Source organism: Pagrus major, chromosome 23, assembly GCF_040436345.1.
Source record: "Pagrus major chromosome 23, Pma_NU_1.0".
In the NCBI taxonomy this organism is placed as follows: domain Eukaryota; kingdom Metazoa; phylum Chordata; class Actinopteri; order Spariformes; family Sparidae; genus Pagrus; species Pagrus major.
Window position 1 is genome coordinate 25808734 of NC_133237.1, and position 15847 is coordinate 25824580.

At 42.0% G+C, this 15847-nt stretch overlaps 1 protein-coding gene and 1 non-coding gene across 3 annotated transcripts; one reads left to right on the forward strand and one right to left on the reverse strand.

The window, feature by feature from the left end:
- Positions 1 to 706: 706 nt before the first annotated feature.
- trnac-gca (transfer RNA cysteine (anticodon GCA)) lies at positions 707 to 778 on the reverse strand. Its single transcript has one exon. It is a non-coding gene; the product is annotated as a tRNA-Cys (tRNA).
- A 653-nt stretch (positions 779 to 1431) lies between these two features.
- Positions 1432 to 14263, forward strand: hlfa (HLF transcription factor, PAR bZIP family member a). Of its 2 annotated transcripts, none has more exons than XM_073494525.1 (4): positions 1432 to 1770; positions 2633 to 2989; positions 11897 to 12111; positions 13008 to 14263. In XM_073494525.1, the coding sequence occupies exons 1-4, from the start codon at positions 1656 to 1658 to the stop codon at positions 13221 to 13223; spliced, it is 903 nt and encodes a 300-aa protein (XP_073350626.1). In that variant the 5' UTR covers positions 1432 to 1655; the 3' UTR covers positions 13224 to 14263. The 2 variants fall into 2 exon arrangements, with proteins under 2 accessions (XP_073350626.1, XP_073350625.1); XM_073494524.1 differs by having other exon boundaries at positions 1434 to 1770; positions 11894 to 12111.
- The last annotated feature ends 1584 nt before the right edge of the window (positions 14264 to 15847 follow it).

Genomic DNA, 15847 nt, shown 5'->3' on the forward strand with positions numbered 1-15847 from the left:
GCAGCATAACCGAAGAGTTACAGTCTGCTAACAGCCCTGTCCACACATTTTAAATGTTAGCATACCTGCTCTAAATACCTTGCGGAGCTGCAATTGCATGAAAATGACATGAGAGCAATCAGAACATGACAGACTTTTGTAATAAACTGCAACGGGAGTTTATGACGGGCAGTAAATATGATGGATGTGAGTTCAGGGTCAGCAGGTGTAAACCACAAAAACTACATTTTACACATGAACCTGTTGAATGTTGTGGAAAAAAGACACTTATCACCAATTCTGGAGCATTTTGAGCCTGTTGTATCATATTTACTCAAGCTTATTTGAGTCAACAACTACTGCCATCTAAGTGAACCCTGCTGCATGAATGCACACATGCACAGTACGAGAATGTCAAACACTTACTTTACACCACGATTTTGTATTTGTAACTGCTGCCGTTAGCTGTCTCTGTTAGTTGTAGATCTTTTTCTTTACATATTGTCCCTTTAATGTATTGAGAAAATGTCAGAGCGAGAAGGCTGGGCTGTAATCAGACACCTACACATCCTGTGCCATGCTCACGGGCACCTCTGCAGTGCCCAGGATGTAAACAGACACCGGCACCAGCTGCCTGATCGCCCTAGTCTGTGCTGACAGGTTGCTCTGGGTCATTGGCTGGCCACCCTCGGGTCACTGCGCCAAGCGGCATCGGATTGAAGAAAACAGGGGGCATCCGGATTTGAACCGGGGACCTCTTGATCTGCAGTCAAATGCTCTACCACTGAGCTATACCCCCAGATATCTAACTAACACAACAAATAGAGGTGTCATCGGTATCATGCATGAATCACAGTACAAGCTGCAGGTTGTGTTGGTAATGATTATAAGCAATTAAAAAAAAAAAAAATCTAACAATATTACTATTAAAGTTTTCTTTAGAAGTGTGCTTCAGTGTTACTATGACACAAATATTACATAGTACAAGCGTTTAAAAAGGATTAACTGCTTTAAGTTGTGCATTACACTTCAAATACAACATTTCAACACCTGTAAAAAATAAGTTGACAGCAGTGAATTGAGTTTGGGATATATACAATTTTTTTTATCGCAGGAAACAAAATCCAAACATAAACTTTCTACACGAAGGACTGAACTATTCCGTCATTTATTTGTAACCTCAAATACTGAATTCAGACATTTAAAGCCTAAAATATTCCCGACAGTCCCTGAAGGCACCGTATTCCAGAGCTACGAGGTCGTTTTTTTCCACGCGCGACTCGAACGCGCCGCGAGAAAGTAGTTCCCGCCCTCTCGCTGGTTTGACGTCACCGGCGTCCGTCTCCGCACATGGATGGAGAAGTGTAGCGGCTCCGCTCCTCCCGCCCTCCTCCTCCTCCTCCTCCACCTCCTCCACCACCTCCTCCTGCAGCTATTTGCCAGCCAGCCTCGACGACAGACAGCCAGCCAGCCGCTCACAGTCCTGCAGCGCGGAGTCCCGTCTTCTTTTCCCTCCGAGCCCCGGCGTCGTCTGTTTGTTTTTTCCCCCGTCTGCGAGGATCCTCCACGGGCCGGCTTGCGAGTTGGGTCGCGTCTTGTCTTCGGGGGGGAAAAAAAACAAGTCAAGTGTTGTGTCTTTTGCGAGCTTTTTGTTCTCCGGTTGCCCTTGAAGACATATGGAGAAAATGGCCAGACCTCTTCCTTTAAATCCAACTTTCCTGCCGCCGACTCACGGCGTACTGAAATCCCTGCTGGAAAATCCGCTCAAGCTGCCTTTCCACCACGATGAAGGTGCGTTGTTTTTGTTTGTTTTTGTTTGTTTTTCTTGTGGAAACTTAACCTGCAGGGACGCTGACTCGGCTCCAGCCTGCTTGTCGGTGCCGTTTACCTGCGGGCTGTTCGCGGGTTTTGACAGATGAACACAACAAGCCAGGTTGAATGACAGGTTAACCGAGTCCAACCGGAGAGTGACGCTTCCGAATATTCTACGATCTTTGTCGCAAAAATAAACAGTGTGACTTTATTCGATGTGCGGCTGCAGAGATCATTCAAATAGAATGATGGTTGTCGCGTCTGAATTTTTGTTGACGGGAACTCCAGCTCAAGCTAACCAGCTATTTTAGCGTATACTTATGGGCTAAAGTAGCATAATACGCTGTGTGTTATGCTCTCTGTGCTTGTGTTATTATTGTGACTGAGCTGTTTATAACCTTTTAAACCCTCATCCTCAATGGGGATTTATATTAGTGATACCACACGCTGTCGGTAGAGGGCGTCGTTTCTGCCCTGCTCAGCTGTTATTTGTTTGTTATTGGATGTATTGAGTGTAATGACATTATCATTAACTGAGACCTGATTTAAACCTTTTAAAGGGTCCGTTAACACAAATAAATAAAAACACATTTTCTCAGTAGAATGGAGGATTATTAGAAGTAGTCAGTAGAGCTCACAACATTAAAAAATGAGTCAGAAACATGCATACTGACAGGGAAATTACCAGCTTTCTGTAGCACCCGGAGAATTTCTGTAAATTGATTGAACTGACCCTTTAAAATGAAGCTCCAGGCATACTTTCTATTTATACCCATGCAATGACCCGTGATCCTCCCCTGCTGTAAGACAATGACATGCCTGTGTGTGCTAACATTTGCAGGATTTGGAAAAGACAAGGATAAAGGGAAGAAGCTGGAAGATGAGAGCAGCGCGGCAAACCACCCACAGTCGGCTTTCCTGGGTCCAACTCTCTGGGACAAGACCCTGCCCTACGATGGCGACAACTTCCAGCTGGAGTACATGGACCTGGAGGAGTTCCTGTCGGAGAACGGCATCCCCGCCAACACAGCCCAGAGTGACCAGGACCGGCAGGCGGCACAGCCGCAGCAGCAGGCCCCGCCACCAACCCCACCTACCCCGCCCACACCTACTGTGGTGGACCTCAGCAGCCGCGCCACCACCTCAGTTCACACGGGCATGGCGCCTCAGAACTGCCTCCACAGCCCCAGCACAGCAGGTAGGAAAGCACATGCAGCGGAGCCTGATGTACTCCTGAAAACACACCTTCACGTGGGTTCACACCTCTTCTGTTGTAAGGGGGAGGCTCTAGAGGGCTGTGCTGTTGTTTGTTCACCTGCCACACACACTCATACTCCATCATTAGAGTACACAACCAGACAAAACAAGGTATTGTGGTTTCTGTCTTGAGTCACTGAAAGCATCACCCCCTGAGCGCTGTTGCTCATTTAGCTCCTGCTGTTTTACCTTTCTCCTGGTTGGAGCAGGTGACCACAGGTTAGATACACATTGACACACTTCAGCTCTGATTTACAGCCCCAGAACTGGACTTTGGAGTCTGGATTAAAGTGTAAACCCGGCCAAGGATGCAGCTCAGTGTGATTGAGAAAAGTCTCTCTGCGTTTACTTGATCTGCCATCAGTCATGTTAACGTTTTGTGCCGTCGTTATAAACATGTTTTGTGAGAGCGGGTTTCAATTTTGTTTTTCATTCCTAAGAATTGCCCACAGGGTTCGGAGATTCCTAATTAAATGTGCCTGCGTCAGTCAGAAATGTGATTTGTAAATTCCACTGAACTTCATTGAGACTTTGGCCTGCGGTGTCGACTCACTGATTTTAAGGGATTTAAAAAATACTATTAAATTACATTTTCATGTGGCTCTTCAGATCGACATCAGGATCTCCAGTGAGTCATCAGAATATATCAATAAAGGCAGTGTTATGAACCCAAAAGCTTCAGTAGGAATGTTCCTTGTTTCGGTGTTCAAAGAGCTTCTCGTGATGCGAAATCTTTTTTTTATTGTAACGAGCTGACATTAAGTAGGCAGCTGGTATTCAGACTTAAGCGTTAAACTGTGTAACTGAGTTTGTTAAGCTGCTGCCAGACACTATTTGGGTTTTCAATTCACCAGACACCAGAGCGATTTGAATCATTTAAAGGGCCGACGTTCACTGCAAACATAAACACAGCGAATCCTCAGCGGCCAATACCCGACCGCACCACGGGAGACGCTTAGTGTTTCAATTCCAGACCAACACATTAAGGTCTCCTGGTAGAAGATCTGACGATATGTGATGGATAAACAGGTGGTGTGTGTGTGTGTGGGTGTGTGTGTGTGTTGCTGTAAATGCTCTGTTTTGTTTACATGTGTTTTACCTGTAAACGCTGAAGAGGTGGGGTCCAGGTGAAAAGCAACATGTGTTGTTGTGTTAATGGACTTATGAGGCAAATATTTAAATGACACGACCCTGAATCGGTTTCCTGCACATTCACTGTCTGTGTATCGATCCGGATGATGCTGAAATACAGTTTGGATGATAATGGAGGATGGATGGTGGTTGGTCACCATCCTGTCAGCTGTTTTAAGGACTGATTTCGACCTGAGCGAGACTCGTTTACCTGAGATCAGCTTAGTTACCTGAAATGTGTCCGGTCCTGTGCACAACGATCCACGACTTCCCCTTGAACGACACTTGGACACAGACACGTTGAGGTTGTTGTTGTTGTCGTTGCTCAATGTTGATGTGATGTTTCTTAGATCTCCATAGCTGCCACCACACACACACACACTTCCTCTCAGTGTGTTATGTCTCATAGTTGAAGTCTTGAAAGGAAGAAACCTTGATGATGAAACACTACAACTGTAACGTGACGTTATAAATGTCTCGCCAAATTCGATTTAGTAAAATTAAAATGTTAAATACGTAAAATCTCTGAATTAAACAGAGAAAAGCTGCAACAGCCAATGAGATCTCACTCCAACTACAACCAGCCAATCAGGCAGCAAGTAAGTTTATTCAGAGATTCATATTTAACCAAACAACACATGCCGAGCTTTAACAGAGCTTTAAATGTACAATAAACTAATAAAACAATAAAAAATACATTACTGATTCTGTACAGATAACACAGAACATAAACAGTGTGATAAGTGAGGGAGCCAGCATAGAAAATTGCTATAATTGGTTATATTAGTAGTAGTATTATGTTGGAAATACATAATCTAAATCAGCTGGGCCTGGCAGTATTTCTTAATGACATAAGTGTTGTTTTGTCCTGGTTTTAAAGGCAGAATTACAGAAAAGTGATGTCATTTTCTGAACTTGAACAGACTGTTCTACTTGTTCTACTACTTGTGTTTAGACACTTTGTCATTATATCAACGTCAGAAAATCTCATCGTGTTAACACTTACTAATAATTTCTTCCAATAGTCATCTCTCATATCGATATCAAGGTTTTTTTGGTCAAAGTATTGTGAATTTTATCGTGTATCAGGACAAAATAGCCTAAAAATATCTTTAAAAAAAAAATAAAACTTAAAAAACAAAGACTATAACATTATTGCAAATCAATTTAAAAAAAGACAGATTGAAGATCTTTAATTTCTTTTTTTTAAAAACATTGAGAGAGTTTGCCAATTTTAATATCCAGTGTTAGTAAGTCCCACAGTTCAGGGGCATCAAATATAGAAGACACCCTCACCGGGGGAAACATGAGGAACAGACAGAAGATAACTGTTGGCGAACATTAATAAACAAACTTTAAAATCACAAGAAGACAGCAGCAAATCCTCAGATACTGAAAACTGTTGATTTTTGGCACTTAAAATTGATTTAAAGACTAAATATCTGAGCCTTTAGACAGTTTGTCAGGGTGTAGATTTTAGGCTCCATCACCTATAACTCGTTATAAGAAGTTAGTGCAGTAAAACTACTGTTAAGTTTGCTGTAAATTAACATTATTTCATGTCGTCTCCTGTAAAAAATCCCTCATCTCACGTGCACGTAACATGATGTTTTTGTAAACAGCTCAGCTCCTGGATCTAGAGCAAGAAGCGTGTAGATGAAGCTAGTGAGAACAGAGATAAACATATGCTCCAGAGTAGGTGCGTCTGTACGGTACACTTTATTCCAGCCTCAGCCTCTGTCTCCCTGTGCTTCTTCACATTTACCTCTCACGTGAACGCGGCTAGGGTTTCCTGCAGCGTGTCGGGCCATGTGACGGACACATGCAGGCGCCGTGTGCAGCGCTGAGCTGCAAACAGGAGGCTGTCACGGCATGAACCTGCCTCCCTCTCATCCCCTCCCTCCCTCTCACTTTCAGCCTCCCCTCCCTTCCTCTCTCTCGCTCTCCCTCTAACACTTCCCGTCCAGTCTTCCTCTCCCTCCCTTGGCCGGGCTCGGCTTCCACACAGCCTGGACTCGGAGCCAAGGCACAGGCTGTACCCTGCAGAGATCACATGGACTCTGGTGTGCTTTTGTCACATGCGCACAATATTGTTCCAGCTTGCAGAGTCTCGTCTAACCAGCCGCTCCACCACCACCACTACCACCACCACCCACAACAACAACCACAATCCCTCTGTGCATGCGCTCAGCTTGAAAAGCAATACGGCAGGCGGCTGATAACATTGTTATCACAACTAAAGAACAAATGCTCGGGCGTTGTTGCGTTTGTTCTCAGTGTGTTCAGGGCCTGCAGACGTTGAGGGTCTGCAGCAGGAGGCGGTTCAGGTCAGGAGATGGACCCCTGTGCGCTGTTGGCAGGGTCCAAAGGGGAAGTCGGATTGAGGAGGGGGTTGAAGGGTGTGTTGTGGTGCATTCCAGTGAAAGAAAGATCAGTGGGAGACGTTAATCAGCACATTTCTAGGAGCTAAACGTGGAGCTCGTATATTTGTGAAGTCCATACTTTATCAGACCTCTGCTCTGAGGAGTGTGTGTTCTCAACTTTATCTGTCCCATTGTTGCACCAGCTCATTTCCTCTGGCATAGTTTCTTTGAAAACCGAGCAGCTTTCCTCTCAAATGTCTCGTCATGTGGACGGTGGACGGGATAAGTATGTCTTCCCATGTCCTGCAAGAGCGACCAAGTCCTCTTGACTTTATTCACATTGGAAATAAAAAGTAAATTCTTCAGGATTTGATGTTGTCAACAAATCAACCAACAATGTGTCAGAGCTATATTACTATCAGCATATATGTTGTCTGAGTCATTTTGTAAGTTTTTTTTATATATATATCTATATATAATTTTTTTATTTTTAATTCCAGCTTCTTAAATGTGAATATTTCCTGGTTTCTTTCCTCCTCTATGACAGTAATCTGAGTATCTTTAAGCATCTAAGAACCTCATCGTGGGCTTCGATCGACATTTTACACAAACAACTAATCGATTAATCAAGAAAATAATCAATAGTAGCACTTCAGACTGTTGGTCGAGCAAAACAAGCAATTTGAAGACGTCTCCCTGAGCTCAGGACATTTTTATCTATTTACTGAGATTTATTGACCAACGATTAACCAATAAATCTCGGGGGAAAAAGAACATCAGATTAATGGATAATAAAAAAAGACATTTTCTGTATTTTTGGAGAATCAAATTGTCAAGAATGTCCCCAGTATGAAAACAAATTCACTAAAAAGATGCTTGGGGTCATTAAGTTTCCAGTGAGGTTGTTTCAGTGGACTGATTTCATTCTGCACAGTAAAGTTTATTGTTAAAGTGTAAAATATTTGACCATATGGCCTTCGTGTGCTACATTAAAAGAAAATAATATGGCGGTTCTATCATGCTGAAATATATCGTTTTATTTTTAAAACGCATCAGTCATTTGCGCTGTCGTTTTTAACTTAACCTCGCTCTAGCAGGCGAAAATAGTGCGTTTGTTGGGGACTATTTACAGCTGCGGATTACTACACTAATTTAAGTGTAGCGAGTATTTGTGGAAGCAGGTGTGTGTGTGTGTGTGTGCGGGAGATTGAGTCAAAATAAACCACAGTGTGTGTGTGCGTTCGTGGTAATAAAAGTACAGGTGACGCAAGTAACGATTATTCTCATCGTCTGTTAATCTCACAGTTATTTTCGTGTTAGTTGATTAGTTGTTTGGTCTATAAAAGGCTGAGACGACGCCCTCAAATATCTGGTTTTGTCCACAAACGCAAAGATATTGAGATTAATGTCATAGAGGAGAAAGGAAACAGAAAAATTTGATGTTTTTATGTTTAAAAAATGACTCAAATGGATTAATTGATTATCAAAATAGCTGGCGATTCATTCAATAGTTGACAAGTAATCGATTTATCCATTAGTTGAGAACTATTTTGATAATTAACTGATTGTTTCTGACATTTTTCAAAAACAAAACATGAAAACAAGCAAAACACGTCAAATATTTGGTAGTTTTATCTTCTTAAATGTGAGGATTTGCTGCTTTTCTTTGTTTGTCTGACGGTAAATGAAGAGTCTTTGGGTTTTGGACGGTTGGTTGGACAAAAGAAGCAATTCGAAGACGTCGCTTTGGCATTTTTCACTTATACATAAGTACTTGAGATGTACTTCAACTGAACCAGTTTGACCTTCTTGAAGAAACCAGTCACAGCAGTCTTGTCAAACTGTTTTGCAGCCAATTAGAAATATTTTTTTTCGCCCTTCGCCCTCACAGTGGCGTCTTTGAGAGCAAGAAGTGACCGTTGTTACACCCAGGTCAGAGTTCACACCTCTTCACACAGATACCACCAACATCTCCGCTTATCGCTAACTGCAGTGTTATCGCCCACACAGCTCGGTGATAACGCTCCCAGCTGCCTCTGATGTGATCATAGCGTGACACCAACCTGCAGCCAGCGTTGTGTGTCAATACTTAAATACTCTGACGTCAAATGAAAACACGTTCCACAGGTTTTTTAATCAACCTTCTCGCCGGCTCGTTAATTTTAGACTTCCTGCTCAGGAGACTATTTTGTGTTTCCACATTCGAACCGCTTCCTCCCTCCCTCCTGGAATGTGCCGTACATTAGCGAGGATATCACGGGTCAATGAACGGGCCTGAACGTCTACTTTTAGCCCGTGACCATGCCCACTGTGTGTTTTAAAGTCCGCTAATGAGGAGATCAGAACGACGGGTAAAGGTGATTAGGGCGAGGTGAGGTGAGGCGAGGCGAGGCGAGGCTGGTTATTTGCAGGTTTGAGCAGCAGGCCTGACAGATTGTCTACGACGGACAGTGTCTAGTTTTAGTCAGTAAGTAGCTTTCTGTCAGGCTGCGCTGTGTTTATGAACGCTGGGAGGTGACGTGGTGATACGTGTCGGAGTCATGTGATTCAACGAGCTGACGGAGGACAAATCACCTGTGTAGGACCGATTAATAAACCTCCCTAGTGGATTGTTTGATTAGTTAATTGACAGAAAATGGAGAGCTGCAACAGGAAATCAATTAGTTGTCAGCCATTAAATTAATCCCCAACTGTTTGATAATTGATTTTTCATTTTGAGTCATTTTCTAAGAAAACGAAGAGTGAAATTGTGTAAACGTGATTTATTTTCTGGTTTATTTCCTCGTCTTTGACAATAGGCTGAATATCTTTTCGGTTGTGGACAAAAACAAGACATTTGAGGAACATGATCAACATATTGATTATCAACTCGCTGATAAATAGAGAAAATAATCGACAGATTAATCAACGATTAAAATAATATTTAGTTGCAGCCCAAACAAAAATGTCTTTCAAATGATTATTGCCGAAGATTTTCTGGTTCCAGCTCCTCAGATGTGAAGATTTGTGAAGTTGACTAAATTTATACAATTTTTGGTTCAATTTATTTTTGTTTTGGACTTTTGTTCAAACAAACAAGTGATTTGAATACTTGACACTTAATTCTTGGCTCAATCTTTTGGTCATTATCTAGTTACAATTTCTCAAATGTGAAGATTTTACAGCTTTTTTTTACATAATACTGACCACAAGATTGTCAGAAAAATGTCAGAGCGAGAACATCAGATTAATGGGTAATAAAAAATATAAGTGGTTGCATCATTTTTGTGTAATTTTGCGTAACATATTTCCAAGAACCCAAGGTTTGGAATTTGATGTTTGGTCACGTCCAGAAAATAAATCGATAAAGCAGTTTTTTTATTCGGTGTTACCTCGTCATGTCTGTATGACATCAGTTTATGAGGATTCTTGTTCTTTCTTGTCAAATAAAAAGGGTATTTTTTTAAGGAACACATGTCGATTAGATTATTTTCATTATTGATTTATTGTTTACGTCTTCAAGGTGCTTTCTTTAGTGCGACCAACAGTCCAAAACACAAAGACCTTTTCGTTTACTCCCCCGACTCCCTCCTGGAGCACGATAGGTGGAGTCGGGTCGTATATAAACTGGTGACATTCAGCCAGTCTTTCTTTCTCCCCCTCGGTGTGGTTGTTTTGTCGTAATTTCCTTTTAACGTTACGTAAAAGTAGACTTATTCTTCACACCTCCTCCTTCGTCCGGCCGCGAGCCGGGCTGTGACAAGTGTTTTGCTCTGCGTTAGTTTCAAGAGCGTTGGACCACCACAGCGAGAGAGGCAGCATTTTAATCTAGAAAACAAAACATAACAGAAAAAAACGCCACACAAGTCAGGATAAGAGGAAACACTGGTATGAAATGGAGGTATTTCCAACACTACATGTGTTGAAGGATATCTGAAAATGTCTGAGAACGTTGTCGAAGTCGTTCTGTTGTCTCCGGGGTGTGTCCACACCTCTGCTCGGCTTTACGAGGTGATAATTAGCGGTCTCTAATAGTCCGTCATAGTTTTTCTCACAAACACCTCTGTTTTTCCTCGCTGTGCACGTAGAGAAGTCTCGAGCAGTGTGACTCTCAGCTGAGATTTTTTTGTGTGTCTCTGATGAAGAAGACCTTCACTTCCTCTGGGTGGGGCGCTGTCTTCTCATGCACACACTTCCTGTTTGTTTCTGTGAGAGCAGGCTCACATCTCTACCGTTTCAGTGGTGTACGCTCTGACTGAAGGTCAGCTGCATTGACTGGCTGTCACGGCGGGCTCGTAGATGTAGGTCATGATGTACGAGCCGCTGACAGTTCATGAAAACATCCCCCTGCGCTTCACTGTTTTTCGGTCGCTCTCCCTTATTGTCTCGTCACTTGTCGAGCCGGGAATGCAGGTGTAGTCGGCGTGTGACAAAAACAAACTGAAGCTAATGTAATAAGTCAGAGAGTAATCGTTTCCATTTAGGTCGGCTAATGAAGTGAATCACCTCTCGGAGCTTCAGATCAGTCTGAAGGAGCCTGTACACAACGTCGAGGCAGCAGACGTGAAGGCATGCAGGAGCAGATCAGTTCAGAGACAAAATGTGGTGTTTTTGAGATCAGCTGACAGGAGCTGCTGATGGCTGCACAGTCTCACACACAAACAGTTTGACTTCAGTGTGTTCGACTGTTTTAAAGCTGGTGCGACAGCACCACCTGCTGGCCAGATGAGGAAAATACTCCTCTCGACAGATGAAATGTGGTCCCCTGTTCTCTTGCTTTAAACCTGCCTGACATCAGAGCTGCAACTTTAAATCAGTCAATGGATTTGCTGATATCTATTTAATGAGTTGCTTACTATTATGATAAATCAAAATTGTGAAAAATGGCTATCACAGTTTCCCAAAAAGCCAAAGTGATGTTTTGAAGTTGATTCTTCTGTCCAACCAACAGTTCAAAACCAAAAAACTCTTCATTTACTGTCGTTAATGACAAAGAAAAGCAGTTAAATTCTCACTTTGAAGAACTGGAACCAACAAATGTCATTAGTTGCAGCGCTACCTCACATTTCTTTTGTGAATCAGCCCTTAAAGACACAATCGTGAGCTCAGAGTGAAGAAAGGCAGTGTCTAGCTTCCCCCTCACGGGCCTCCTGCTCAGTATGACTCATCAGCACTCGCTCATGACGTTACATAACCAATTAACCCAAATCCGAGGGCCACCTTGACCTTTAATGGTGCCATTAGAGTCAAAATTAGAGGTGGTGAGAGTTTGGCTCCCTGCTGACTTCTCCCGTCGCTGCCAAGTAATTCAACAGGATGATTGTGTGTCCTGCTGGCAGCTAATGTGTCTTATTTTTCATTTGTTCCTCCAGCAGCACTGCCCTCATCCCGGGACACCCCGAGCCCCATCGACCCAGAGTCTATCCAGGTGCCCCTGACCTACGAGCCCGACCCGGCAGACCTGGCTCTGTCCAGCGTGCCCGGCCAGGAAATGTTCGACCCCAGGAAACGCAAGTTCTCCGCTGAGGAGCTGAAGCCGCAGCCCATGATCAAGAAGGCACGCAAGGTCTTCATCCCCGAGGACATGAAGGTGAGCTGCTGCTCTGTCTCCGATCAGATCTCCTGATCTGGACTGTTGTTGTGTCAACAGGTGAGGGTCTGAGGAGACTTGGACCCTGAAACCAAACGGTTTAAACAATATTGTACATATTAACTTTATTATTTTATTCTGACACCTTTTATCAAGTAAAATTTAGCAGAGAGATTTTTATTTTCACACTTTAAATTCTCCTCCAACGTAAAGACAAAAAAACCAAACAGCAGGAAGAAAAATCTGTACTGCAGCTTCAGTCCAAAAGTGTGTGTTTAATACATGTTGCTCTATATTAAGCAGGAATTGTAAGCGTGGTTTGGTTCAGATGAATCACACAACAGCATTAGACAACAGATGAAGCTACACTCTGACTCTCACAGCAGTGAAACAACATCATCCTCTCTTTTATCTTTAGAAGGTTTTGTGTCTTTTGTGAATGTATCTCCTGGTGATGATATTATAAATGGACAGTTTTGGGTCTGCAGAGCTTCATGTGCTGACCTTCTGACCCCGCCTGCAGCTACTGTAGCTCGAGGCTTTCCTCATGGGACTCATTAGACTCAGGGTCAGTGAGGGAAAACAAACAAAACACAAATATCTGAGGAATGTTTGATTATCAGGTCACGTGTAGATTATTTTCCCGGTTAACTGATCAGTTGTTTTTGGTCTATAAAGTCAGAAAATGGTTAAAAAAAAAAAACACAGAGGAGGAAAGAAAACAGAAAATATTCTCATTTAAGAATCTGGAATGAAGAATTTTGACTTTTATTTTCTTTAAAAACATCCATCAAATGAACTGATGATTAATTAAACAGTTGAGCTCGTTGCAGCTCCGTGTTGGCATTTTGTGATCAGCTCTGTCGCTGACCCGTCCGCTCTTCTCTTCTCTTCAGGACGATCGGTACTGGGCCCGGCGCAGAAAGAACAACGTGGCGGCCAAGAGGTCACGGGACGCCCGGCGGCTGAAGGAGAACCAGATCGCCATCCGGGCCAGCTTCCTGGAGAAGGAGAACGCCGCTCTCCGCATGGAGGTGGCGGACATGAGGAAGGAGCTGGGCCGCTGCAAGAACATTGTGGCTAAATACGAGGCCCGACACGGGCCCCTGTGAAGCCTCCCCGCCCCGACACACCCCCACACCCCGACCCGCTTCACCACCCCGACCCACCGTCCCTCGAGTTTGAAGGACAATGTGTCTCTTTTAGTGGCACTGCCCCCCTGTTCTCCTCCACCTCCTCCACCCTTTGACACACCTGTATGATTCTGGTATTATGACTTCTATCATAAGCTTCAATTTGTCGGTCCCTTCTTTGATTTTCTGTACACATCGTTCGACTAAATATATATAAATATATATATATATATATATATACATAGATAAATATATGTATTTACACATGCATACTTCCCACTTTAATGTACTGTGAGGAGTTATGAGCCAACCCACCAGCTGAGTCCCCGCCCCTCTTCCTCCTCCTCCTCCTCCTCCTCCCTCGCTACCTTTTGAAAACGATGCCATGCTGTTTGTTGTTCACTTTCATACCGATTTTATACGTGATATCAGGACTGAAAACTGTTTCCTGTTTCCCTTCTTCGTCTTCTGTGTGTGACGTGTCCGAGAGCCTGCTTTTTACACCCTCTCCTCCGAATCTTGTGTTTTTTTTTTAAATCCTGTAAAACGTTTTTATTTTTTCCTCCGATCAGATTCTTCTTTTTTTCGATGTTGTATTTCAGTCGTCTAACATGACTCTCCCCTCTTCTCTAACAGCTCTCTCAGTATTTTAATCTGATTTTTGCACATTTCTCGTGTGCGATCATGGTGTAGATTTATTTTTTGTTGTTTTTTTTTTTAAAACTAGCGCTTTTGTTTTGTTTTTTCTCTCCATCAGCCGGACACTGAGCAATAATTACTGTCCAGAACTAAACTGACATGACTACCTAACATGCTCCTCAGCCCTCCCCCCGGTCTCACCTCCCCCCCGTCTCATCTTAGCTCACCCCTTCGTTAACTAAGATAACCTTAGTTAACCTCTGCACTAATTAATGCGTGTCTCACAATCTGATCCGGTGCAATGTTTCCACTCACTCAAAATTTCCTCTGCCTCATATTTATCTACCTTTTTATTTCTCAGATGGAAGATTGTTTTTTATATACATATATATATATATATATATATATATATATATATATATATATATATATATATAAATATATATATATATATATATATATGTATATATATATATATAAACATATATATATGTATTCTGTTGATATAATTGTTAGTATTAATACTACTCTTGACATTGTCGTTTAGCCTCCTCTTTGTTTTCAGATTTCAGCATGATTTTCTTTCACAGAAACGAAAAGCTGTTTGCAAATCTTTTAAATCTTTTTGTTTGTTTTGTTTTTATTTTGCAAAGTTGTCAATAATTCTTTTTTTTTTTTTTTTTTTTTTGCTTCTGTTTAACTTAGCATGATTATTAATGCGTGTTTTTATTTTAGAAAAAATCAATACGGATGTCTGTAGTCTCTCGTTGTAGCTCTTGTGTCCGCCCTCTTTTTTTTAAAGATGGCTGTATGAATGTAAAAGATGTTGACGAAACTCAAAAAAAAATATGAAAAAAAATAAGTTGGATGGTGTTGTCCAATACTGTGGTTAACCCAATCAGTTTGTTTACTGCAGACCAAACGATTCACAACAGAGATGATATATTGGTTACAAGAGATATGTTTATATGAACCTATTCTATAAGTTGTTCTTTTTGTACAGTATTTTTCCTATACATTACTGAACTATGTATTTTAAAGGCACAACAGATCCAGAATATTATTAAAGAAAACAAGTATATAACTCAAAGACAAATGCATATAGTGGTATTTTGATATTCTATATTAGCTTAGGATGTAGACGTTTTACAGAGATTTCTGGATATTCAGCAGCACCCAAACCTCCTGGGCATTATCATTATTATCATTATGAATATTATTATTATTATTATGACATGTAGGCGCCACCTTTTAGGCTCCCGTACCATGTTAAACTCTAAAAGAAGCAGATGCTGAAAATGCAGTCGAGAAGAGAGAATGTACGTTTAAAAGCCCTTTTTTAAAAAATCCATCAACTCAAATCTGACAAGAAAAACCCACTTTGATCACGTTTCTAACCTCCCCGACACGTAACGAGTCGTCCAGGCTTTTCTTTCTTTCTCTCAACCATAAACATTCGGGCTTTTTCGAGGCTTTTTGTAACCGCACAGCTTGTGAATCTTTGTTTCTTTTTTTGATCTGATTTGATGGGATGAAGTTACTATGAAGGAAGGGAAATCAACTGTAGCTGGTAACTACTGCTGCTGCTCCGTGTGTGTCTGGTTCCTTTCGGCCGATGCAGTTGTAAAGCGTGTTCCTGTACCTGAGTGATGGACGCTGGGAAGCTTTATTTCTTTTTTTCTTAAATGAAGACTTAACAGTGGAGCCCAAACCTTTTAGTTGTGTCGTAGTTTAGAGCTGCATGCTGCTTTTTGCCAATCACTCCGAGGCCAGGATGTGACCGATTTCGTGCTTTTGAGGGCTGATGTTGACGTTTCTGATCAATTTGTATGGAAGTCCAGGGCTGCCAATATGTAAATGGAACGGCCAGTTTGCTTTTACATTTTTTTGGTGATGAAAAGTTAATTTCACGGTTTTTTATTTGTTTTATTTTATTAATAATTTTTGATTGTGTTCTCATTTGA